Source organism: Cibotium barometz, chromosome 39 (genome assembly GCF_041138505.1).
Source record: "Cibotium barometz isolate CiBa-2024 chromosome 39, ASM4113850v1, whole genome shotgun sequence".
In the NCBI taxonomy this organism is placed as follows: domain Eukaryota; kingdom Viridiplantae; phylum Streptophyta; class Polypodiopsida; order Cyatheales; family Cibotiaceae; genus Cibotium; species Cibotium barometz.
Genome location: NC_141084.1, coordinates 27,408,111 through 27,435,520, shown reverse-complemented (window position 1 = coordinate 27,435,520; position 27,410 = coordinate 27,408,111). Strand labels below are relative to the sequence as shown.

The 27,410-nt window shown below is 39.5% G+C and overlaps 1 protein-coding gene across 1 annotated transcript; it reads left to right on the top strand.

Annotated features, from left to right (window-relative positions):
• The first annotated feature begins 2,693 nt into the window (after positions 1-2,693).
• On the top strand, positions 2,694-4,366 carry LOC147615948 (protein G1-like1). Its single transcript, XM_086778583.1, has one exon. The coding sequence runs from the start codon at positions 3,053-3,055 to the stop codon at positions 3,818-3,820; it is 768 nt and encodes a 255-aa protein (XP_086634709.1). The 5' UTR covers positions 2,694-3,052; the 3' UTR covers positions 3,821-4,366.
• The last annotated feature ends 23,044 nt before the right edge of the window (positions 4,367-27,410 follow it).

Below are 27,410 nucleotides of genomic sequence, written 5' to 3'. Positions count from 1 at the left end.
ATGCCATTTGGTATGCCAAGGATATCCAACTGGCACTTCGATGTAGCCTATTTGGAGTGAGATACTAAACCTATCTAGGTCTCTCTTAATATGGAGTATTGGAGTATCGGTAAGTATTAATCTTATTTTATCACTTGAGAAGAACCTGCCTAAAAGATGAACTTTGAAAATACATTGAATGCATTCTCACACATTTATGCACATACAAACTCTTAGGCCTAGCTATGTGCACTGTTGGAACAACTAAAAATTGAGACAAGTCTTGCTTCTTATAGTTAGGAAAATAACAAAAAACTTACCTGTAGTTTTCCTGTAGTTAGGAAAACTTACCTTTTTTATGGTTAAAATTTCCTCAATAAAGCAAGATAAGGTCTTCATGTTGCGAACTATTCAAATATAAATTTTTACTTGGAATATATTATATAAAGGTCATGATTCAAGATGTTTAATAGTCTTGTCCTTGTGTTAGAAAGTGTGATACATATGTTTCTTAGTTGATCTGCTCATGTAGATGGCAAAAAAATTGACTGGCCTTATGATAGCGTGCTAAACTATGACACAAACATTTTGCTGGTAGATACTAAGGATAGACTTGCTCCAAACCTGTGTGAGATCATTAACTCATTGGTAAAAATCATATTAAAATAACCTCCAATGGTACACACACACACACGCACACACACACATACCACACATACATAGACACACCTACACACACACATACACACACATGCATGCATGTGTGTATTGCACACGTGTGCAAACTTACACACACACACGTACACATGTGCATATGCACATAGACACACCTACACACACACGCACATCGACATACATGCACACACACACACACTCAGTCGCTCACTAACTCCCTTGCTTAGTCACTCACATAGAGTGCGTAAATAGTTGAAGCTTAATACATTTTTATTGATATCATGAGTAAGTTGAATTAAACAACAAAGGAGTAAAGATGTAATGATGAAGAAATCAATCTAAAGTTTGTTTAAACTATGTGGGATCATTATATTGAATGAACAAATATTTAAATTTGAGATTTCTTCAAGAATCACGTAATGTGTAATCTTTATGCAATATCAAGATATAATTAAATCAAGAGGCTCTCAATGGTGGGTCGCACATATACAATGGAATAGAACACACATCATAAAGATGTCTCAATACAACTCAATGCTGTAATTCATAGTGGAGGACCTTTGTAATGTGTCATCATACCATTTGTTTGTGCAAATAATTTTGATGCTGTTCATTGATGTGCCTAATCAACAAAGGTGGAATCACTTTTTAAAAGAATAGGGAATTGGTCTCTTATTAGAGCCTACATTCAGATGATGACATCATTTTAGCAAGGTTGAGGCGTATAAGCTTACTTCACACTTCATGAATTAATTTCTGTTTTATGCAAAGTTTTGGGTTTTGTGTTGTTGCTAAAAGTGAATAGTAAAAAAATATGATTCTAAGATTACCATTGTTGTTCAAACTTTGAATGATCATAGCCATGTATTATAGTAAAAATATGATTAACATTTTTGTTCAACCTTTGAATGATCATAGCCATGTTTTGACATTGGTGTGATAATGGCTACGAGGACCTTTGATGGTTATTGCCTTCAAAGCTATCTCCACTATTTGAGTTGGTTTTGTACTTGTGAAAATCCACAATAGGTTATTTGAAATAAATTGCTAAAGTTGTCTTGAAATTTGTAATGTAAAGGCCCAACTAAGTGTAAACTAAGATCTTTATTCAAAGCATTTCAATCGTCTCTTGGGCATATACACTCACTAGTTTAGACCCAATTTTCAAGCGCATTATGGCCAACGTTTGAAAAGCTTCTACAAGTGAGTGGAAAGTTGAAATCTTTTGAATGTTCAAGTAGGCTAGATGATGCGGGCTTGAAAATGATTTCCCGTTCAAATGGTTAAGTATAAACAATCAGACTTCAGCAAGATGTTATTTTCTAAGGAGAGAATCTTTTAGCATATTATAAGGTTGATAACTCATTTCCTTCCATGTGAAGACATGATGAATGATGGATTTCATTCATCTGCAACATTTGATAGGGCACTCGAGGACACAAGGCAGTCAATTTAAGCAATGCTTATAACATATGAAAATTGGATCCAAGATTTGCATGGGCCCCAGTTGGATATCTCAATGTTATTCACAAAATTGACTCATGGTGGTATATGAGGAGACTTCACGGCAAGGGTACAGGGCCTTTCAACTTTTGAAGTTTTGCTCAAATTGCTTTACAAGCCTTGGTACAACAAAGAGAAAGTAATAAAAGTACATGAGCCATTGCATAATGTGGAGCTAGGTTTGTCCGGTGGCGAGGAGACGGGCGGACAACGTGTAGTGAGCATCTGAAAGCGGCGATATTCACGTGTAGATGTGTGGAGCGCAAATGGCTCCATTTGTACGTTGAGAGTCGTACACGGCAAGCCACGACGGAAGGGAGCCCTGGAGAGAAGGGTACAGTAGGAACACGAGCGTGCTTTTGAAAGCAGATGGGCCCCGCCATCCGTAACGTGGGCCAGGGGTTGCCGGGTGGGCGGGGCCGCCGTGGAAGTGCCTTCTGCCTCTCCCGTCCCGTCCGGGCGGACGCCTACCCCATCTTGTCGTAGCTTTATTTTTTTTTCCTTTCCCCCCTCCCTTTTTTTTTTTCTTTTTCCCCTTCTTCCTCCCCCCTCCCTCTTCTGTTTGCTTAGATTCGCCTTCTGGCCTCGCTTCTGCACCGTTTGCAAACCCTCCATTGATCTCCCTTCTACTGTGCTTTTACATGCTCGCCCATGACTTACTATCCGCACATGCACCCTATATTCCATCTAATCATATCATCTCACCTAGCACGTAAGATATTCTGTCAGTAATGGCCTTCATGCCTTCCCTTCCTAATCCTGCTTCTGGGCTTGTTTCGAAGACGGATTAACTGTAGGGTCGGAAGCCCTACAGGAGGATTAGTGATCACAAGGGTTTATTAAGGTCAAGATTAATTTAGGCTAGGGTTATTGTAACTGTACAGTTGTCTGATCAATGAACGGGGGCCAACTACAAAACGTTGCCAGTGGAGGCAGCAGCAGTGATCAGCTCATGATGAGCGCTTCCATGCTGCTTATGCAGCAGCAGCAGCAAGATTTTGGAGGTTACAGTCACGAATTACCAGCTCCCCCTCTTGCAACACGCCAAGCTGCTACAGATCAAGCAAGTCCTTCTGGGCCTCCCGGCGCACCTGCGGCTGCCGGTCCTACGTCTCCACCCAGCCGCTACGAGTCGCAGAAGCGCCGCGATTGGAACACGTTCGGTCAGTACCTGAGGAACAACCGGCCGCCGCTAGCGTTGGCGAGATGTGGCGGCGAGCACGTGCTGCAGTTCCTGCGCTACCTGGATCAGTTTGGCAAGACAAAGATACACGCGCCAAGGTGTCCATACTTCGGGCATCCTCACCCGGCGGGCCCTTGCGACTGCCCGCTGCGCCAGGCCTGGGGAAGTCTAGACGCGCTGATCGGGCGACTGCGGGCAGCGTTCGAAGAGCACGGCGGCAGGCCAGAGTCGAATCCGTTCGGTGCCCGAGTGGTGAGGATCTACCTGCGAGAGGTGCGAGAAATGCAAGCGAAGGCTCGAGGAATCGCGTACGAGAAGAAGAAACGCAAGAGGCCGCCGCCACATCCATCTTCGGCGGGTGGCCAGCAGCAGCAGCAGCAGCAGCAGCTGGCCGAGGATGCCCCCGCAGCAAACGCAGCTACAGCTACGGCTCCTTATCATCAACAACCCGGATCCAGCTCCTTTCTCATACAAGACTGAAACACATGCAGCGCCGCCTTGCTTGCAGCGCACGTAAACACAGGCATCATGCAATAACACCGGAGACGGCCGGAGAAGATCGCCCATGGCTAGCTGTCTCCTGACTTCACACCGGCCGCCTGCAATCAGAGGTGACATTTCTCTCCCCTTAACAGCAAAGTATTATGGTATTTAGCATCTCATACTACATACTGCAGCTAAGTTTGTCCCGATCTCTCAGCTTCAAAGAGATCAATATTATAGGAAATACTCTGCAATACTAGTAGAGCTCACAAGTTACTGTATATTCTTAGCCAACACACATGATTTATATGTATTTAAATCCAATCTGTTTTCACAGCTAGCATGTCTGGCAACCCAATGTAGGTTGGATTAAATACCGTCTCAACAACGGTTAAGGAAAGGTGATGTGAACCTTATAAAGCTCTTCAGCAGCTAGCGAAACTGTTCTATACATGTCTGCTTTGTAGGTAGCCAAAGCTTCTATTACAGTTGCTAGGTTTGAGAAGTAAATAATACATGGCTCACGCATCGAGATTATATTCATTGACATGGGATAATTAACGCAGGGTTTATTAACGTCAAGCAGCTATTGACAGTGAGACTTGATCATCTTTAATTAAATTAATCTGCTATGCTTTAATCTTTCTCCATCTAGCTAGGTCCTTCATTGATTCCTCTCTCTCTCTCTCTCTCTCTCTCTCTCTCTCTCTCTCTCTCTCGTTTTCGTTCACTTCCATGATTCTTTCTGCAGGCTAGCTTCTTAATTCTTGAAATTCTACATACATGCTTCTGTAGCAAATAATCTCTCATGTTATAGAAGACCGGATTGGCCATGCATATGAAAGAAAGCGTCTGTTCCATGAAATGTAGGCAAGTTATAAGTATTGTAGCAAATAATCTCTCATGTTATAGAAGACCAGATTAGAGTACTTCAAGTTCTACAAAACTACTTTGGGTATTATGCCTTTAGGTTTGCATATGCAGCCCCCTTTGCCAAATTTGCTTTCAAGGGGATTTCATTTATCGTCAAAATTGCATATATAACACATTAATGCTCAATACATTTGAGCTTGGAGTTAGTTTTTACATTTATGTGGGTATAGGTATTCAACATTTATTTTGTACAAGGCCATTTTTAAGGGGTCATGCATGTAGGTGGCATTTACTAATAGTAGAAAATGAAGCTCTCTCATCCAATTTGTTAGGCTTTTGTAAGTATGTCTATAAAATGTCTAATTACTGTTCTACATGCAAAAATTTGTGGATTTGCAATAGCTTAGTTAGTGTATCACCCAATAATGTTAGGCATTGAACTCTAGTTAGTGCTTCCTTAATTTCCTTTGCTTCCTATAACTTCATTCATAGAGTGGACATTGATCAAGAGGTATATCACATATAGAAACCCCATATTGCATGAGTATACCCCCCCCCCCCCACTTCTTCCCCCTTCCTCCCCTTCCCCCTTTTCTATGGATTTTAAGATTCTAAAGGCAGCCATTCTTTGATAAGAAATTAAGTACCATCATGTACAGATCAGGAATTGCCCACTTTTTGAATTAAAATACCCCTTATGTATATATATTTTGTGTAGCATGATTGAAATCTCATGCTAACACATCCACACCCACCCCCTCCTTTCCTAGATTGGTTTCAATAGAGAAAGTAGGTGAGTTGGTGCTTAGCTATGAGCTTGCTATGAGTGTCTTCGGTGTCATAGAGGTTGAGATCTTCGATGACTATTCGGTTATCCAAAGATGCTTGGGAAAAGCATTCACATGTAGATGGGGGTCTTTAATTAGAATCAACAATAATAAGGTGTACCAATGGTGCCCTAGTCAAATGTGGTAGTGTAGAGAGGATATCTTTTGCTCATTTTTCTACACATAAGCAATAAGAAAAAACATAAACCCCACAATATTAAACAAAGAAAGATGACACCAAAAGTAAAACCCATGCTCTTATAAAGTTAAAATTGGAGTCCAATTTTGAGAGTTTGTGAAACAAGGCCTAGTTGGACCCAATAAGACTCAATCAGGTACACTTTAGCAATGTTGAGATAAAATCCATGCCTTTCTTAAGTTAAAATTGAATTGCAATTTTGAGAGCTTACAAAACAAGACATAATTAGACCCAATTAGGCTCAATTAGGTACAATTTAGCAATGTTGAGATCCAATGGCCACTCAATTGAGATAAAATTAGATTGACGTTTGTCAAATTGAGATATTAGGCCTAATCGGATCCAATTGGGGTGAAATTGAATTGAGATATTAGGCTAATCGGCATTAATTGTGTTCAACTGGGATGAGATCGAATCCTATAAGTAGATATAATTAAACCCATTAGCTAAAATTAGATCCAAATAAACCCAATTGATTTAAAAAATATGGCATCTATGCATTTAAGGTAATATTGGACCCAATTTAGTTTAAATGGGCTCATTTAAGGTAATATTGGACCCAAGTAGATCTTCTCTAGATCAATTGAGATAAATAAAATCCAATTGAGTCTAAATGAAAAAATGTTAGTCCTAATAATTGGAACCTATATTATAATTATATTGATAAAAAATGATTGTTACATATGACTTAAATATATTATTAATTACTAAATGGTAAAGAAAAGTATAATGAGAACAAAATTATGTTTCATTGGACCTAGCTAAGTATATTTGAGCCTTATTTATTCTAATTGAGTCTAGTTAAGACATATTCAGACCCAATTGAGTATATTAGGAGTCTAATTTAATCTAATTGAGCCTACTTAAGACATAAGTATAATTAAGTATATTGAGAGTAATCAAGCTAATCTATAATATATTGGAAGCAATCAGGCTCAGCTGTATATATATGATAAGCTAGAGAGTCATGGAATTTCTTTTATTGGTGTTAATCTTTGTCTAAAGCATATTGTTTTTATCGAAAAGTTTTCATATATAGCAAATAAATACCTTCTAGAGCCCAATAGAGAAAAAATTAGATCCAATGGGATCGAATTAGTCTCAAAGTCCATGTTTGAGTCTAATTTAGGCTAACTATGCTAAATTGAGTGCAATTGTGATTGATTAATAGAAACTTATGTCCAATTAGGTAGAATTAGTCACCAAGCTCAATATGGTTAAGTTTAATTGTAGCCAATTGAGTATAGCTTAGTAATTGGGATAAAATTAGCTCGATTGGGTAGGAGTAGTCAACAAGTCTTACATGGGTGACTATACTTGTACACAATTGAGCCAATTAAGAGTGGCAAAATCACTTTTATCAGTAGTATAAAGAAAATAAATGCCTTTTTGAGCCCAATCAATTAAATATATTTTTATCCAATTAGGTAGAAGTACTCCACCAAGTCCTACAATATAGTTAAGTCTCATTAAGCTTGATTAAGTTCAATTGAGTGCAATCACAATCTTGATTGAGATAAAATTAGGCGCACATTAGTCACTAAGTCCAACAGGATTACATCTAATTGGGTATAATTAGGTAGAACTAGGCACCAAGTCCTATAGATTTGAGTTTAATTAGGCCCAATTGAATCAATGAAATGGAATTGAGCCCAACTGAGATAAAATTAGGCCTAGTTAGGTAGGTAGAATAGTCATGAAGTCTTATACGATTAACTGTAATTGGACTAAGCTCGGTGTAATTGGACCCCATTGGGTCACTATCACCAAGTGCTTATTAGTTAAGTCTAATATGGGTCAGTAGTTAGTTACGTCAAATTGGACCCCACTTATAAATGCCATATGTATGAATGCAATGAGAAGAAAGCCTTTTTGTGCCTTTAGAGGGCTTCGATATGTTGCTCATAGGTTAGAGTAGTTTGCACTAAGTTTATGTTTTTCAATGACTTTTAATTCCAATCCTCATAAGTGTGTCTCCCTTTTACCTTATGCCACGTGGATCTCAACTTATACATGGTTGATATTGGTGTTCTTTGAAAGGTTAGGCTAGTAGCTTAGAGTAGACAAAGTCAAGTTCTAGAATGATTGACTTTTTTTTATTCTAAACCTCTTAAGGGTGCCCCTCTTCTACCTTATAACATGTGGATATGATAAATCATTAAAGATGTTAGAGGTCTTTGATAGATTGTCTAAAAAAGTCACTAACTTTTGATTCTATATTGATCGTGTCTTTTTATTATCACCCGTTTAAGAATCAAGACCCCCTCCCCCATCTTATGCCTAATGCCTTGGTTAACTCCCACATGGTTGGACATCTCGGAGGCCTTAAATAGGTTGGATCATAGATCGGCACATTCACCAAGTTTTTTATATACTTTTAAAAAATAAATCTTCTCAAGGATGCCCTCTTATGCCTTGTGGAACTTAGCTACTAAATGGTCACATTTCTTACAGCTGAATAGATTGATTTTATAAGAAAAAATACCCAAATGGGATTATTTTAGCTTTCACAAAAATAATTTTCCAAAGAAATACAATTTTAAACTTATATAATACCAAATATTTTTATTGCTATCAAAAATAATTTCTCAAAGAAATAAAATTTCTACACTTATATAATACCAAAGATTTTGATGAGTAACATTACACACATAGTAAGGCTTCAAATAGTAAGGATGCTTTATATTATGATTCAAGCACATTCTAAGGCCACATACTAAGTTTGGTTTATACGATTCAACACCATGTTTACATAATAAGATCATAACATAAAAGAGACGACGTAGTGCCTTACAAAAATTAAGATGAGGTGAGGCTGTGTTAACTAGAGTGGTTAAGGTAGTCCCCTTCTTAAAGGTGAACCAATGCTCATGTCACCAACTGGAATTGTTGACAAAATAAGATCATAATATAAAATAGACAACATAGTGCCTTACAAAACTTAGGATGAGGCGATGCCATGTTAACTAGAGTGGTTAAGGTAGTCTCGTTCTTAAAGGTGAACCAATGCTTACATCACCAATTGGAACTATTGAGAAAATGCCATCAATGACATGGAAAGAGTGTAAAAAGGTTTGCGAGAAAGCTACTGGAAGTATTTGATCACTTTATAATAATCTAGTAGTAGTAGCTGAAGTTAGAACCCTCATTGAGGTTAAAACGAGGGATTCATGCTTGGCACATGCCTCTTTTGGTACCTTACTAATATGAGTGCAATTAAATTGAAGAATCTTCAAATAGTGATGACAATGGTTGGATCAATAACTTTGTCATAGTTCTTGTTAATGAAGTTCTTCATTCTAAGTTGCATCTATGTTGTTCTCTATTGTGTTGAGGTGTAGGCTTTTCAAAGTATGGGTATTTGTAGAAGGGTCCATCTGTTAAAACCCTAAAATCTCTCGAGCTAATAACCATGCATAAACATGCATGAACCAGACATATTCTTATCCACCCAACCACCCCCGAGCCCAAGGGTGCACACATAAATACAATGAAGTATCACATATCTTACCTTAGTGTTCCATACCACCAAGAGATATGACTTCACTCTAGCAGCACTTGGATCTAGCTTGAAATGACTTCACTCTAGCAACACTTGGATCTAGCTTGAAATGGCAAGAGAGTAGACACAATGCTCTACACAAGAGAACATCCCTTGAGAATGCCCCATGGCCCTATTATATAGGAGGGCCCTTAAGTGACTCTTGACTCTTCATTTCCATTTGTGACCCTTCATTGCCTAACCCTAATCTTAACCCAAGGTTAGACCTAACCCTTGCCCCACTAGAGAATGTTCCCATGCTCCCATGTTCACATGCCTAGGGTGGGTTAGCCTCCTAGTATATGCACATATAATGTGCACATAACATACTTCCCCTCTCTCAAAACATTGCACTCTTGCAATGAAAAGAAGGAAAACTGCGCCGAATGTTCTCAATTGACTCCCAAGTCGAATCCTGAATTGCTCTGTCTTTCCACTTAATTTTAACCCCGGGAATTAGGTGACTACAAAGTTTCCTTTCCCTAAATTTAAGTACCTTTTCAGGTTCATGTGGAACATAAAGACAAATCTTCGACTTCAATGAGTTCTTGAGGAGTAACTGTGTTATGCACACCTCCTAGCTTCTCTTTTAGTCTACTAACATGAAAGACTAGATGAACTAGACTAGATGAACTCTGACATGTGGGTAGTTTTAATTCATACGCAACCGTGCTAATTCGACGTATAACTCGGAATGGACCACAATATCTAGGAGAGATAAGTTTGAGCACTTTCCTGTGTTGACAAAGTCTGAGAATCTTTAGGAACTTTCAAATAAACCAATGCCCTTGGCTCAAAAGACCGAGGTGAGCATCCCCTATCAGCATAAAACCATGCTCTATCCTCCTGATAGAATCCTGAGCTTGGGTTAGCATTTCCTGTATATGTCACAAGAAATCCCTCGATGCATCAAGCTCAATGTCCTTAAGACCGATATCAACAGGTTCCCTGGGTTGATACCCATGCATAAGCATAAACGAGCTATAACCAGTAGCCGAATTCTTAGAACTATTATAGGCAAATTCCATCATTGGAAGATATTTTTTCCAACTCAATGGTTTTCTAGAGACATATGCACGAAGCATATCCTTAACAATCTGATTCACCTGCTCTGTTTGCCCATCAGACTGTGGGTGATCAGAGGAACTCATACTCAAAGTAGTTTCCAATTTCTTGAAAACTTCTTGCCAATGGTTTTCCAGAGACATATGCACGAAGCATATCCTTAACAATCTGATTCACCTGCTCTGTTTGCCCATCAGACTGTGGGTGATCAGAGGAACTCATACTCAAAGTAGTTTCCAATTTCTTGAAAACTTCTTGCCAAAAATGAGCCGTGAACTTAGAGTCCCGATTGCTCACAATATCAGAAGGTAGACCATACAGTCTAAACATTTGCTTGAAAAATTAGTAGCCAATTCCGAAGCTTTAACTGATGTCTTTGTGGGTAAAAACCTAGCCATCTTTGTCAATCTATCCACGACCCCCCTGCTGGTATGTGGAATTCCTGTGATCAAATCCATGGAAATACTTTCTCACTTTTGAGATGGAATATCCAAAGGATGTAATAACCCAATAGATTTAAGGCGCTCTGCCTTAGTAATTTGACACTGATGGCATTTGACCATATAATTCTGAACAAAATCCTTCATTTTTGGCCAATAAAAAATCCTTCTAACCAAAGCCAAGGTATGCTGTATTCCCGGATGTCCTGCCGATGGTGCATCATGACACTCAAATAGGATCCTCAATTTAATTTCCAGCACATCTGGTACGCAAACCTGATCATTTTAGAATAAAAGACCATTCCGGATAAAAAGTTGGTTGGCTTTTCCTTGATTCACCAGGTTTTGATCCACCTCAGAGTTGGACCTTGATGTTGCCAAATTCTAATATTTTTCAAAGAAAATATCTGTAGTGCATTTTCCCTTGAGTGAATCGTACAAGTTAGAAGTAATTTTTGTGAAGTTAAGTTCATTAACTTCACCGATTCGACTCAATGCATCAGCAATGCTATACCTTTTCTATATTTAATCATGAAATCAAAGTCCTGCATCAATTTAACCCATCTGGCCTTTCTACCTTTTGAGTTCGGTTGATCACAAATGAACTGCAAAGACTAATGATCTGTCAAGACTATAAATTGATACTCGTAGAGATAATGCCTCTATGCCTTTAAAGCATAAATAATTGCATACAACTCTTTCTGCTAAATAGGGTATCTAGTTTGTGCATCATTGAGTTTCTTACTCTCGAAGGCCACAAGCTTCCCATCTTGGAACAAAGCTACGTCTACCGAAAAATCACTAGCATCGGTCTCTACAATGTAGGCCTACTAGGATCTGGTAAGGCTAACACAGGAGCATCTCGAACTTTATATTTCAAAGTATCGAAAGTTTCCTGTAGCTAGAATTCCACTCAATCGGAGAATTAGATTGCTTATTTTTACCCTTAAGAAGGTTGGTAAAAGGCACTGTTAACTTTGAATAATCCTTGACAGATTTTCGAAGAAATACCACAAAACCTAAGAAAGATCTTAAACTGCTTGACCGTACACGGAACTGGCGATTCCAAAACCTTTTGGATACGATCCAAATCTGTACTTAAGCCATCTCGAGAGATCTTATGCCCCAAGTATAACAATTCCTTTTTAAAGAAATCACACTTAGATAATTTACAATACAGTTTCTCCTTCCTAAGCCTTCTTAGAACCTCTTTAAGATGATTCTCATGCTTAGCCAAAGTTTTATTGTATATCAAAATATCATCTAAGAAAACCATATGTTGGAAAGTTGCTGGTGCATTAGTGAGACCAAAGGGTAACACTAAAAATTCATAATGGCCATAACATGTCCTAAAAGCAATTTTAGGAACATCTTCCTTTGCACGACGGATCAGATGATAATCGGTTCGCAAATCAAGCTTTGTGAAATACTTAGCTCCTTGCAACCTATCAATATGATTTTCTGTTCTAGGCAATGGGTATTTTTTTTAAATTGTAACTTTGTTAAGACGTTTGTAATCAATACACATCCGCCAAGTACCTTGATCTTTTTTCTTAACCAGGATAATTGGTGCACCCCAAGGAGACTTGCTTGGTCTAATTTGACCCATCCTCAAGTATTAAGCTAGTTGCTTTGCTACCTCGTCTTCCTCAGTTTGGCTAAGCCTATATGGAGGAATACTAACAAGTTCTGCACCCGGCACTAGCTCAATCTTATGGTCCACCTCTCGTTTAGGAGGTAATCCATGAGGTAATTCATCAAGAAATACATCCTGAAATTTTATCTTAATGGAATTTAACACCCCATAGAAACATTAATGGAATTTAACACCCCATAGAAACATTATTTACATCAAATTTTATCTTAATGGAATTTAACACCCCATAGAAACATTATTTACATCAAAATGAACACATGAAGACACTGGATCCATAACCAATTTGAAAAGTTCACAGTTAAAAAGATTTTCCATTAACTCAAGCTCATTAATAAAAGTTTCCCTGGGTATAACAATGTTTCCCTTAAGAGTAACAAGGTTTCCATTGTGATGGAAAGACATCAAATGTTTGACCCAATCAACAAAAAAATCCTTATTTTTTTATGAAACCATTCCATCCATAGAATTATTTTTTTTATAAAGCCATTCCATCCATAGAATCACAAATTTTTTTATGTCTAACGGTAGTTTTGACACCTTCTTGTCCCAAAATTAGACTTGTCCTCCAGCCATTCTGACCTTGTACATGTGATCATTATGTGTGGTTTCTAGCTTCATTCTCTGTACCACAATGTTGTCAATAAAATTGTGAGTACTACCAGGATCAAACAAAATATGAACTTGACGTCCATTTATTGATCCATAAGAACAAAATAATTTGTTTGGACCAAAAACATCTTTACTGAAAGTATAATCTGAACATTGGCTTCCTTTAAGATGCGTAATATTGACTTCTGCAAAATTACCTTGAAGTTTTGTAATGTGTACAGACTTCTTTGGTATGAACTTCTTTAGTGCCACCTTTTGTCCAAGTGCCGAAGGTGCTATAGCTCCACTCAAAGGACATAAATTCTTTGTGTTTCCCTTTTCCTTACATTTAAAACATGTGATATTATCCTTGCTCACAAATTTCTGCTTCTTTGCTGGCATTGTCAGAATTTTTTGGTTTTGGTGTGAAAACCAACTTTCTTTCTTGTCCACTATTTGAAAAAGTGAATGTGGATTTCTTTTCATTAGTAGATGATGGTTTTGAAGTGTTGGCATCGACCATAGTCTTATGAAAAACCTGAGCTACTTGAATAGCATCCTCAACCGTTTTGACCTTGCATTTCTTTACCTCGTAGTACTGATAATCACGAGCTGGACTATTGATGAAAATCCCACACAAGGTATGATCATCAGATTTGGCTTTGGCAGCCAATTGTCTAAATTTCTGCACAAAATTGTTAAAAGACTAATTTGCCATGCTATTTTTAACAAGCTTGGCAGTTATTTTAAATTCATCCTCTAGTTGGACAAACTCTTTCTTAAAATCTTCCTCAAAACTTTGCCAAGTAGTGGGAATGGGATCATCTTTGAGATCCTTCCACCAAGTTAATGCATTTCCTTTCAATAAACCCTGCACCATCTGCAGCTTTTGTGCATCTGTGAATGGATGAAAGGCAAAATGTGTAGTCCACCTATTGAGCCAGGCATCTACACATTCTTGTGTATTCTCCTTTTTCTCACTGTCGTACACTTTTGGTGCAAACGACGGAGCAACCGCTTTGGTAGGAGCAGGAGGTGCCGCCAAAAGAGCTTTTTGTAGTCAAAATCTACATCTTTAGTGTAATCAAGGGGGCTTGTTTGTAACGAAGGGGGCATGGAATTAGACTCAAAGGGAGCCCCATGGGCATGGATATGATCGAGAAAGTATGGAGGCCCAACATTAATGAGTGTGAAAAGGTGGGCAAGTATATAAGTGAATATTGTAACTAGGGGGCATAACTCACTTTTTTACTAATAAAATCATACTTCTTGGAGCTCCATGCTTCTATGGCTATGGTGGTACTCCATCATGAGTGCAGTCTTTTTCTCTTTCTCTCACCATCATTATAGTGGTATCAGAGCCTTGTCTTTAAACCAAGCTTTCTGAAAATTTTTAAAATTTCTGCATTTTCTTTATTTTCTTGGAGTTTCTTGATTTTGATGGATTTCTTAATCAAGAAATGGAGCATGGGGAGTATGGGATGCTCGAATTCTCTTGGATTTTTAAATTGATTAATGTTTTGAGGGGCTATGGGTCACTGTGGACCAAAAATTGGGGCTCCAAAATTTGAAAGAAGGGACCAAATTTGGGGGAAATTTTTACTAATCTTGATTAAATTTTCTTAATCAAAATGTCTATGATTTCCCTTCTTCTCCACATGCTTGATTCTGAGGAAAAATAGGGTTTCAACTTCTTGCCATTGAGCATCATTGAATTAGGGTGTTGATAGTGCATTTCAAGACCTTTCCAATGAACCTTTCAAGCTTCATGACTTTTGTTCATGGAGAAACCCTGACCTATTTTTCGCACCGTTTTGAGGAGGTAGTGCTGTTGTTTCACATGATTAAGGGTATACATAGCAAGCTTATGCTTGTTTAAGTTGAGCCTAAGCTTAATGCAAGCTTAACTCAAGCCATTAAAGCTGCGTATTGCATTTCTTTCTTCTTCGTGAGCAAACGTGAGAGAGCTACCGTTTTCTTTTCGTAAGGCCTGAGAGAGCTGCCGTTTTCACCTCACGAGTTCTTAGGAGCAAGCTTAAGTTTGCTTAAGCTTGGCTTAAGCATAGCCAAGGTCAAGTGTGGCAACATAGGCAGCATCAAGCTGCATTTTCTACCGAGCTGAATGGTGACCATTTTTGTGGATGAGAGACATGGAGATTTCGTCATGAAGAAGCCACAATTATCAAGTTGTAAGCTCCAATGATTTTGATCTTCTTCTTCAAGCTTCAACCATCAAGCAACTATCATGGAGTAAGGCTGCATTTTAAATGTTTGAATGCCATTGCTAAGAAGCATCATTATTGTGGTATATGAGATGCTTATGGCTGTATTTTAAGTGCTTGGATTTCCATTACTTTACCTACTTGCATGCTAATTGCAATGGTGGAATGCTCATGAGATGTGGAGCTTTTGCATGGCCATTATATTCACCATTGAAGGGATTTTGGTATGCATCATATTAGCTCTTGCTTTGCTTAAGCATTAAGCAAGAATCACTCTTTTGGTGTTCATTGAACCATTGGAGTCTACTTGCCATTTGGTTAATTGTTTTGTTCATTGATGAGGGCTATGGAGTAAAGGCAAAGGGGCTGAAGTGATGCAAATCAGTGAGTTGTGGTTCCATAATGTTGCCAAATACTAGCCTAATACAAGCACATGCATGTGTGTACATGGGCCAATTATTGCATTGATCTTGGGGATTCCAACTTGAAGCTAATCCTTGCAATTCATTTGCCTTGTGAATCACATGATGTTGGATGCTATGTGGATGCTATTTTTTGTGGTGATTGGTGTGACGGAGCTACTTTGGATGATCGTGGGGAAAGCAAGAGTACATGCGCTTTGTAGTGATGAAATGAAATAGCATGAGTCATGCTAAAAACATTGTAAGTGCACCTATCTTATCCTTTTGAAGCTACATCCACATACACTTCACTTGTATCTCACTTCAATTCATAGTATCTAGTATGCTTGTGAGGGTACCTTGGGGGGGAGCATGGCATAAACTCTCCTTGTCATCGTTGTTCGTGAGTGCTTTTGGTAAAGCACAAGGAGGGCAATTAGGTACTTGGATGTGAAGAATTGGCCTCAACTTGTGCCTAGAATCGGACTAGGTACAAGGGTGGGAAGGCTTGGCTGGGAGATCGGCAAGCATAAAGTGACCACAACCTGAAATCTAAGGAGCAACGGGAAGGCGACCTAGTACTTATGTACGGGGTTTGTTCTTTTAAGCAGAAAAAACTAAAATACCGTGGGTTAGGACCATTTAGAGTTACTACCCCCCACCAAGGTGCAGCTCTCGAATTGAGAAAATTGATGGCATTGAGATGCAAGGCTACATAAATGGTAGCAAAACCAAGAATTACTTTGGGCCCTTAACCCAAGGCATGTTGGAATAGGCATGAAACAAAAAAAAAAATTTAAGATAAAAATATTAAAATAAGAATCACAAGATGAGGCTAAGGCCCAGAGGAGTAGCCCAAGCCAAGGCCAAACAAAGTGGATAGACACTCCACATAAACATGGCTACTCTAACCCTGATCTAAGGACAAGGACCTTGAGATAGAACCTGTGCAACTCGAGGTAGGATTCTCTATAGGAGAGGGAACATAACTATTCTCCTTGTGCAATGATTAACTTGGGGGTAAGTCACAAATTAATCTCATATGAGACCTGGGTGAAGATAATCAAACCGAAGTTGGAACCCACATTAGCTAAGGTTAAAAGTGTGCATGTAGGAACCATAGGAGCTTTGGGTTGTTTGAAAGTTAATATTTCCACCATAAATAATTCTTGGTCGTATAAGGCTTTTGTCATGCATGCAGGTGTATTAGATGAGGAGATGTTGCTCATGCGAAACTAGATCTCTGCTCTATGAATTGTGAAGTTAATTGGGAGCAAAGGGCTACTCCTTGGTAGTGTGACCACTAGTCACCCCAAACATTACAACTATCTAGCCAATGAAAAGAGGTAACAGAAAGGGAAGGCCAAAATGGGTCCAACCCAAGAAGAACGCTCTATAACATCAAGTGGAAAAACCTATATGGGTGACTAAGATAAGATTCAATTCAAACCGGATCTTACTGAATCAATCAGCAAGATCAAGCCTTATTTGGGAATGGAGATGGAAGTTAGTAAATGCTGAAAATGTGACTGGGAAGCCACAAGAACCTCACAAAAAGCCACAAGAACCTTCCCAGCACGATGTCGCAAAAGATGCCATCATACAAACTAAGGTGAAACCAGGGTATTACCCAACTCCCTGCCTTAAGGACATGTCCTAGGTAACAATCAAGAACATAAGTCCACGATAGAACTCCCACCAAAACCTATGTATAGATTCGATGGACTGGGGCTAATTCAATAGATGGAGAAAGAGCTATTGTGTGTTCGTGATACAAGCTATAAAAATTGCATCAGAATGCTCCTTCTACATCCAAAGCTTCATCTAGATATTCTTGAGCCTACCCCCATGAATTAGGTAGCCCGGAACACCCCATGACTTAACATAACAAGCCTTGGAGGACTAACAAGCTCCATACTTTCTCTGCCTAACTCACCATTTTGCAAAATCACAACCACTGTGACAATGCAGAATCACGTCTACTAACTTCTTCCTATCATCATCATGGAGAGCCACAATCAGTTACCCCATGTCTCCAAAGCCCCATCTAGCCCCCTATTGATCACCACAACACTGTCTTGAAACCATCCATGATTCTCATGTCTGCATAATCATGCCTTACAAAATGATATGAAAATTATATCTACAAGTAGATATAACCAAGTGTTAATCCATCCTAAGGAGATCAACCTAAAATGACCTTTACTACAGAGTGGGGAACCTTTGCTTCTTGTAAAGTTATGCCATTCTTGGGTTATGTAATGCCTCGGGTACTTTTCAACGTGTCATGGTAGTGACTTCTTAAGATTTTCTTAGGCATTGATGGAGGTTTTTCTAGATGATTTTTGCATCTTTGACACTCTTGTGGATATGCATGACAAGTTGGAACAAGTATTCAATCAAAGTATTGAGGTTGGGATATTCTTAAACCCAGAGAAATGTGTCTTTAGTGTGGAAAGTGGTCCATTGGTAGGACATGTAGTCTCTAGGGAAGGGACAGCTATGGATGATGCAAAGATTAGAAAGATTAGTGAGTTATCTCCTCCTAGAAATCTTAAACAAATACGCAAATTTCAAGGCCATGTGAATTACTATTGGTTGTTGTCACAAACTTTACCATTATCACTTTACCTTTAACTGCCTTGTTAAGGAAAGATAATCCTTTCATCTGGATGAAGGAATGTTAAGGAACTTTTGAGCTCCTTAAATAGAGATTAGTGGAAGCTCCAATTTTGGTACCTCTAGATTGGATAAAAGAATTCCATATTTATGTAGATGCTTTAATGATGGCAGTTGGTTCAGTATTATGCCAATCAAATAATAATAAAGTGGATCATCCTATATATTTTGTGAGCAGGAACTTAAGTGATGTGGAATGAAACTATGCGATAAAAGAAAAGGAACGTCTCTCGATGGTATTCTACATCGAGAAGTTTTGTCATTATCTTATGGGAAACAAATTCATATTCTATGTCGATCATGAGGCTTTGAAATACCTCTTGAACAAGCTAGAAATATCGAGACATGTTATTAGATGGATGCTTTTATTTCAAGAGTTTGATTTTCAAGTGGTGACTAAAGTAGTAAAGTTACATGTATTGGCTGATCATTTATCTAGGCTATTGATGGATGATCAAGAGATTTAGGTAGATGATGATCTACCAGATGCTCAATTATTTTTAATAGAAACACAAGTGCCATGGTATGCTGACATTGCTAATTTTTTGAGCATGACTCAATATTTGCCTATGGTAGATAAGAGGGAAAAGAAAAAGATTTTGTTGCCATTAAGGTTTAATAGTTTGTTTGGTGGATATCTTTATAATAAGTACTCTCAAGAAGGAATTTATTGCCGTTGTGTGCATGAAGATGAAATTCCTGGTATTTTGAAAGCTTTACACAATGAACCATATGGTGGACATTCTGCTGGAGAGCTAATGGCTCGCGAGTTTCTCCTTGTGTTGGTTTTTGGTGGTCAATGTTATTTAAAGACTCTAATTTTTATTGTCATATATGTGATAAATGTCAATGATTTGGAAGACCATCTTAAAGTTTTGTGACATCATTGATGCCTATCATTGAAACCATTTGAGAAGTGGGGACTAGGTTTTGTAGGATTGATAGATTCCCCGTCACATTATAGATCCAATCGATACATTTTGGTATGTACAGATTAAGTGACTAAATGGGTAGAGGAAAAACCTCTAAAGATGGGTGGATGTCGCTAAGTTTCTCTATGAGAAATAATTACACGGTTTAGTTGTCCATTAGAGCTAGGAAGTGATCCGGGTTCTCATTTTTGAAATGAGATAATTAGGGAATTAACAAAGCTTTGTAAAATTAAACATTGTAAATATATGCCATATTATCCTAGAGCGAATGGTCAAGTGGAGGTTACCAATAGAATTCTATGAATATTAAGACAATAGTAGTAAACCAAAGAGATTGGGATGAATGGTTATATATGAAGCATTATGGGCTTACCGTAGAGCTTATAAAATCACTACATGAGATACTCCATTCAATTCAGTGTATGGAATAGATGCAATATTTCCCATTGAACATGAAATTCCTACTTTGAGGATAGCACTATCTAACCACATAGCATTAGCTATGTGGTTAGATAGTGCTGTATTGAATGATTGGTTGTTGAAGTTAGTGAACTTAGATGAGGAGATATTTATAGCTCTTCAAAGTTTGCAGAAAAGTAGAAAGGCTTAGCATGACCAGAATATCAAAGTGAGGAATTTTAAAGAGGGTGACTTAGTGTTAGTCCACGATAGTAGGTATTATAAATTTCTTGGTAAGTTAAGAATTAGGTGGTTATGACCTTTTAAGATTATAGAAGTGTTTGATAATGGCTCTTTGAGTATACAAGATTTACAATAAGAGAATAAACCATTTAGGGTAAATGGATTGCGAGTGAAACATTATGTTACTTGAGTATGAAGTAGTTAGGGTATTTGAAGGTATAATTTCTAGAAGGTATAGGAGTTGTTGTTTGTAACTTATGGTATTGTTGTCATGTTTAATTGGGGATGAACAGATATTTTAGATGGACTTTACGTGGACTTATACAAGTACACTGGTCGTGGAGGAGAGTAGCATATATGTTCGCCACATTAGGGTCCCTATAACATTCCTTCACTTCAAACTCATTCTCGCTACTTGTATACATATAGGGGTGAGTTATGTTGTGCTACTCATTTTATCCATTTGTTTCTTCTTCAATTCCATCCGGCTACATCATGTAGACGTTGTGAGAGGGAGATGATAAGATTAGTGTCTTTTTTCTATGTTGGCAGTGTTGCACCTATTTTAGATGCTATGGTACGGGGGGTATGCTAGGGTATTAATAGGAGTGACTCCTAAGAGGCATGATGAGCATAGTGTTTTCTATCTTGAGAAGAGAGGTATATATCAACTGAGGTTACCATGACCAAAGATAGAGACTGAGACTGAGAGATGGAGGGTAGTGAGATATTCTGAGTTGACCTTTCCTTTTCTTGAGTTCTTGCTACCATTAGCTTGTGGATTTTGGGATAGTCTACAGGACTTTTATGCTAGATTTAGTGGTGGTATTGGCCTCCCTGCTTTACCTCATTTATCTAGATTGCATGAGTTACCTATGTTATTTTATAGCTCTTACACGAGCCTTTATAGTGGAGCGACAAGGTCTATGCGACTTTTGTTTCGGTCGATGAGCAAGTAGATGATGACTTGAGGGACATATTTATTGTAGATGAGAGGCGAGAGGATGTAAGAGTGTGAAGTTTTAGACCATGGCTTATTGATAAGGAGTTATTGAGATGAGTGAGAAGCTATAGTAATTTGTCTAATTTTTTTGTTTGTTATTTTGTTAGTTTATTATTATTTGATTAGGCATTTGTTACCTCCCATCGTGGTGGCAAGGGGAAATCTGGGGCTCCACCTTGTGCTAAGCCTAAGGGCAAAGTCCCAACCCAATCAAATAATCCTAAGCCCAAAGAGGAGTTAGCTGAGAAGAAGAAGAGATGCAATTATTGTTGAAAACCAAGTCATGTTTTAGAGGATTGTCAAAAGTAAAAGGAGAGTGAGAAGAAGAAGAAGAAGCAAGGACTTGATGCCACTACAAGTGACAATGTAAAGGAAATAAATTTTGCACAGCACTGACAGTAGCATGTAGTGATCTGCCTACCTCTTATCTATCCTTGTCAGATGCTGGTTGGTACTTTGATTCTGGTGCCACCAAGCACATTACTTCATGTAAGCAAGTGTTTTCTACCTTGCGAGATGCTCCGTCTGGAATAGTTTTGTGTGCTAACAATGCATCCTATGCCATCAAAGGCATTGGTAATGTGGAATTGACTTCATGCTCTGGGAATCCTTATACTCTTGTGTACACGGAATCCGCAAGAATCTCATTTCTATCTTAGCACTTGACAAAGCTAGATTGAAAATTCAATTTTTGATCATTGTTGTTCCATTCACAACAGAATTGATTCTGATGCTCTTCTCTTGTCTAGTACATTGCACAATGTCCTATATAGGCTTGACATGTATGATAGGAGTATTAATCCTCATGCAAATTCCTTGACTATTTCTATGCCACGAATTCAGTGTGACACTAAGCTTTGGAATGCTCGGTTTGGTCACTTGAATTTACTATCTCTTCTGTGGTTTACAACATCAAGCTATGGTTCTTGAGATGCCACCTATGCAACTCTCCCACAAGCATGTATGCAAGGGGTGCATACTGGGAAAGATGCATTGTCAGTCCTTTTCGAAAGATGGCATTGTCTATGCTACTCAAACATTGTAGCTGGTGCACAGTGATCTCTACGGTCCTATGCGGGCTCCCTTTTTTTATGGACATTTGTACTTCATGACTTTCATTGATGCTTACAGCTTGGTGTATGGTCTAAAAGTCAAGTCAAATGCCTTTTCAGCTTTTTGTCAGTTTCTTCCTCTTGCTAAAAAATGCTTGCAATAAGCATAACCTAAAAGTCAAGTCAAATGCCTTTTCAGCTTTTCGTCAGTTTCTTCCTCTTGCTAAAAAATGCTTGCAATCATAAGCTTCTGACATTGCATACCGACAAAGGGGGGGGGATATTTGTCAAATGAGTTTACTTCTTTCATATTGTCCCATGGCATTTCTCAATAGTGTACTGCTCCCTATACACCATAGCAGAATGGTGTGATTGAATATCAGAATCGGACACTCATGGAAATTTCCAGCAAGGATCTGCCTTGGAGGATGCAAGATATGAGCAGCGGAGTTGAGATCGTCACATCGACAACGGTCCATTTTTGTCTCATTTTTGTGGATCATCAATGAGTGTAACTCTAAGTAGCATTGTGTGGCAATGTAGCTTTTGTGTTTGTTGAGAGTGTTCTTTTACCTCCGTTGTTTTGCACATTGTAACCTATATGAAGTAAATTTCTCTCTCTTGATATATATATCTCTCTCTCTCTTGATATATATATATATATATATATATATATATATATATATATATATATCTTGATATCGATAGGTTACAGAATGGAAAGGCACATGATCATGATGGGCTAGTTGGAGAGCACTTCTCATATGCACGCGACACTTTGGCTCCACTCATCGTCCATGTGTTTAATTGTGCCATTTGTGAGGGTTTCTCGACAAGCTGCTGGACAGAGAATATCATTGTACCACTCTTTAAGAGTGGTACAATGATCATGATGGGCTAGTTGGAGAGCACTTCTCATATGCACGCGACACTTTGGCTCCACTCATCGTACATGTGTTTAATCGTGCCATTTGTGAGGGTTTCTCGGTAAGCTGGACAGAGCATATCATTGTACCACTCTTTAAGAGTGGGGGGACCCCATGGTACCAGGCAACTACAGGATGATCATGATTGATTATTACTTGGCCAAACTATATGGCTCTATATTGGAGTCGTTGAAGCTGAGCCGCTGGGAAGATAGGCATGGTCATCAAGCACATGGACAGGCTGGCTTCAAGAGAGGATTTCTTACTTAGATCACATACTAACACTTCGGGCACTTATTGAAGAGGGAAGGGCACAGAAGAGAAGGATATACTGCTACTTTGTGGACTTTCGCAAAGCCTTCGATACCATACCACGTGCTAGGCTTATGCACAGATTGCATGACATTGAGGTACCCGAGGATATGTAGTGGGGAATATATGCTTTGTATGTGATAGGCAGAGTCCGGACTATTTGATATGGTGACTACTAGCACAATAGGGGTGAAGCAGGGATGCCCACTATCGCCCACCCTCTTTGGACTGTACATTGATGCGGTCTCTGATTATGTAGATAGATTGGGAGGCCTAGGGATATGCCTGGCAGGGGTGTTGATACCCATCTTGTTATATGATATTGTTCTAATCTCAGACTCTTCGAAGGGATTACAGAGACACCTCGATGCATTACAGGCTTTCTGTGTGAGCGGATAGAGATATGACAGTGAACCTTGGGAAAACCAAGGTTTTGGTGTTTAACACCACACAGGCATGGGTGACGAGATTAGAGCCTCAATTCACTTTCCGAGGGGAGCCGGTTAAGTACATCAGGTCATATGTCTACTTGGGAGTTACTTTCACAGGACCACGTTTCTCCTTGAAGGAGGCAGCAGCAGCTAGACTAGCTCGAGGGCATGCAGCCTTGGGGGCACTTGAGAGGTAGTGTGCACACATACAGTTTCAGGAGCCACGCACCTCGGGGGGGGGGGGGGGGGGGGGGGGGGTCACTATATGTAAATCCTCTATATCACGTGCATTCAAGGCCTATTTAAAAAGTCCCTTATCTGTGAATTTTTGAGTGAATATAATATATCCTTTCCTATTAAAATCTGTAATTTTTTTTCAAAATACAATAAATAAATCCCCTTTGTAAATATATTTCTGTAAGTTTTAAATATTTAAAATGTCCTTGTGTTGAACCCACGTGATACTTACATATTTATACGAGTGACCCCCCCGAGCCACGCACCAAATTGTGGCTATTTGATACGCTTGTCACACTGACCCTCCTATATAGAGCTCCAATTTGGGGGCCCAGCATACATCATAGATCTCGAGAGGGACAGATGAGGGATAGAGGCAAATGGAGAGACCACTGATTATGATGATTGCTCACATGATTTGGAGCAAATCATCAGTACCACATGAGATTGTGAGCTGGGTGCCGCACACCAGTAGTGACCGAGGCCCTATTCCAGGCAGTTACCTTTTTATAGCGGCTTTGGGAGCTCCCTCAGCAGAGGGACTAGCCCCCTTGAGCCCTTAGGCACGAAAATGGCTCATTACAAGAGCCATTTTCTACACCTCTCACCAGATGATTTTATCACCTACCCAGCGTACATGGATGTACACCTATCACATGCGATTGTGAGCTGGGTGCCGCACACCAGTAGTGACCGAGGCCCTATTCCAGGCAGTTACCTTTTTATAGCGGCTTTGGGAGCTCCCTCAGCAGAGGGACTAGCCCCCTTGAGCCCTTAGGCACGAAAATGGCTCATTACAAGAGCCATTTTCTACACCTCTCAAATCATCAGTACCACATGAGATTGTGAGCTGGGTGCCGCACACCAGTAGTGACCGAGGCCCTATTCCAGGCAGTTACCTTTTTATAGCGGCTTTGGGAGCTCCCTCAGCAGAGGGACTAGCCCCCTTGAGCCCTTAGGCACGAAAATGGCTCATTACAAGAGCCATTTTCTACACCTCTCACCAGATGATTTTATCACCTACCCAGCGTACATGGATGTACACCTATCACATGCGATACATTGTGCCATTGGACAGATCCGGACCTCATCACACCAGCTCCGGATTGGGACAGGGCGATATGTGCATCAGATCTTGGATGACCGCATTTGCCAGCTATGCTACCAGGAGACAAGAGAGAGGAGCACTACATTTGTCGATGTACAGCCTATTATAAGATCCGAGTGAAATATCACTGCCTCTTCCAAGAGGGTTTTGGGCCATTACATAGGGTCATGGAGTTTGAGGATCATAGATGCCTGGGATTGTTCCTAATTGAGCTCAGGAGAGACACAGAGAGATCCTCTTGCAGACAGGAGACAGGAGAACGAGCCATGATGTACCTTGACAGAGCACCCTGACAGATTTCTTCGGCACCAGCACCAGCAACCTAGCCCACACACCTCCTGATACCTTCTCCATCAGGGCACCGATGACCACGCTCCCCCACTGATAGAGCAGTCATCTTATGTCATGCTCGTCGACCACGCCCACCAAGATCCCGACCTTGCATCCTCACCATCACCAAATCAGAGCCATTATTGCTTGGCATCGGGGAGGCGCCTACCTCACTTCTATGACCTCTCCATTCTAGATAGCCCCATGGTGGAGATACTTGATCTAAGGAGAGGGCAACACTTCAACTGATCTACCCGAGACATTTTCCAGTATTTTCTACTCATTATCATCTCGAAGTCTTACAATTCTGTTTTTATAACTGTAAGACAATCAGTTTATTGTACTTTTTAGTCTCATTTAGTTGTTCTCTTTGATGAGACACCAACTTCATATGTACTGTCAGTTTTGGTCTCATAGGCCATTATGGCCTCTTAGAGACGTTAATATATCATTTCATCTCTCTCTCTCTCTCTCTCTCTCTCTCTCTCTCTCTCTCTCTCTCTCTCTCTCTCTCTCTCTCTCTCTCTCTCTCTCTCTCTCTCTCTCTCTCTCTCTCTCTCTCTCTCTCTCTCTCTCTTTCTCTCTCTCTCTCACACACACACACACACGCACACACACACACACCCGCACACGCACACCCGCACATGCACACCCGCACACGCACACCCGCACACGCACATGCACGCACACACACATGCACACACACGCACGCACGCGCACACAAAATTCCACCAATTGTTTTCATATGAGATACAATGGGCCAAATGAAATGTACATTCTATTTGAAATGATGAGGTTTGTTCAAACTGTCTCGCTTGTTCCCGCCTCCTTGTTGTTTGGGTTGCCTCAGGCTAATAAAATAAAACATTGGGTCCAAAAAGTAGGATTCGGCCTACTAAAACTTTTTTATATGCACTTGAGATCTAAAAAAATATTGGGAGACAAAATTTCTCTAGAGGATAGTTAGTCGCAAAGGGCTATGCCCAGAGGGAAGGCGTTGACTTTGATGAGACTTTTGCACCTACATCACGTATGGTTGCATTGGCTGTACATAAAGGTTGGAAAGTGCATCAATTGGATGTCAAAACTGCATTTCTAAATGGTAATCTACAAGAAGAGGTTTATGTCACACAACCTCCTGGCTTTTTTCAACAGTGTCCAAAGTGTCAAGTATACATATTGCGCAAAGCACTATATGGCCTTAAACAAGCTCCTCATGCTTGGTATCAAAAGATACATACATACTTGCTCTCTTGCCTATTTTAGAATAACACCACTGAAAACACTCTTTATGTCTGCAAAGATAGGAATCATCTCCTTATCCTCAATCTTTATATGTGGATGATCTACTTTTGATAACAGGCCTTGATGAGGGGCGCATTGCAGCTTTCATTGTTGACTTGCAGAATACATTTGACATGTGGGTCTTCTACATTATTATTTGGGTATCCACCAGTTTGTTTCAATTGACGAGGACATCATGTTATCTCAACAAAGATACATTCAGCACCTCTTGGAACGATTTCAAATGATAGATTACAAACCTGTTTCTACTCCTGTGGAACTCAATCTCCAACTGTCAGTTAAGGACTCTTTTGAGCCTTTTGAAGTATCTGCCTATCAACAAGTTGTTGGATGCCTTATAACATGCCGGCACAGGCCAATGTGGTAGATGGATTTACCAAGCCCCTTTCTAGGGAGAAGTTTAAGCTTTTCGACAAGCTTTGAACTTACTACCCCTACTAAGGTAGTCTGCTACACCCTGTATTCATTCACGACATTCACTTCAGGGGGGTCTGTTAGCCTTTTGCCATCAAGAAGTTCAGGTGTGAACAGATCTGATCACCATGGGCACTTTTTACAATGTGCTTGGCAGGGGTTTTTTCCCCATGAGAACACACTCTTAGTGTGTTATTAACCACGTCATCCCTCTAAGGACTACTAGTACATTGTACTCCACACACTCATTATTATTATTGAGTACATTTCAGCTACTACTATCGCTATTGTCTTTGTTGCTCTCTGAGTTTGTGCAAAGCATCTCCTTTCACATCCAATAAACATTACATCCTCTAAATCAAGGTTATTGATTCCAAGTGAAAATAAAACCAAGTTCATTCAC

What these genes read in the sequence shown, in the direction of transcription:
- LOC147615948 (XM_086778583.1), top strand. Translation starts at nt 3,053, where the DNA reads ATGAACGGGGGCCAACTACAAAACGTTGCCAGTGGAGGCAGCAGCAGT.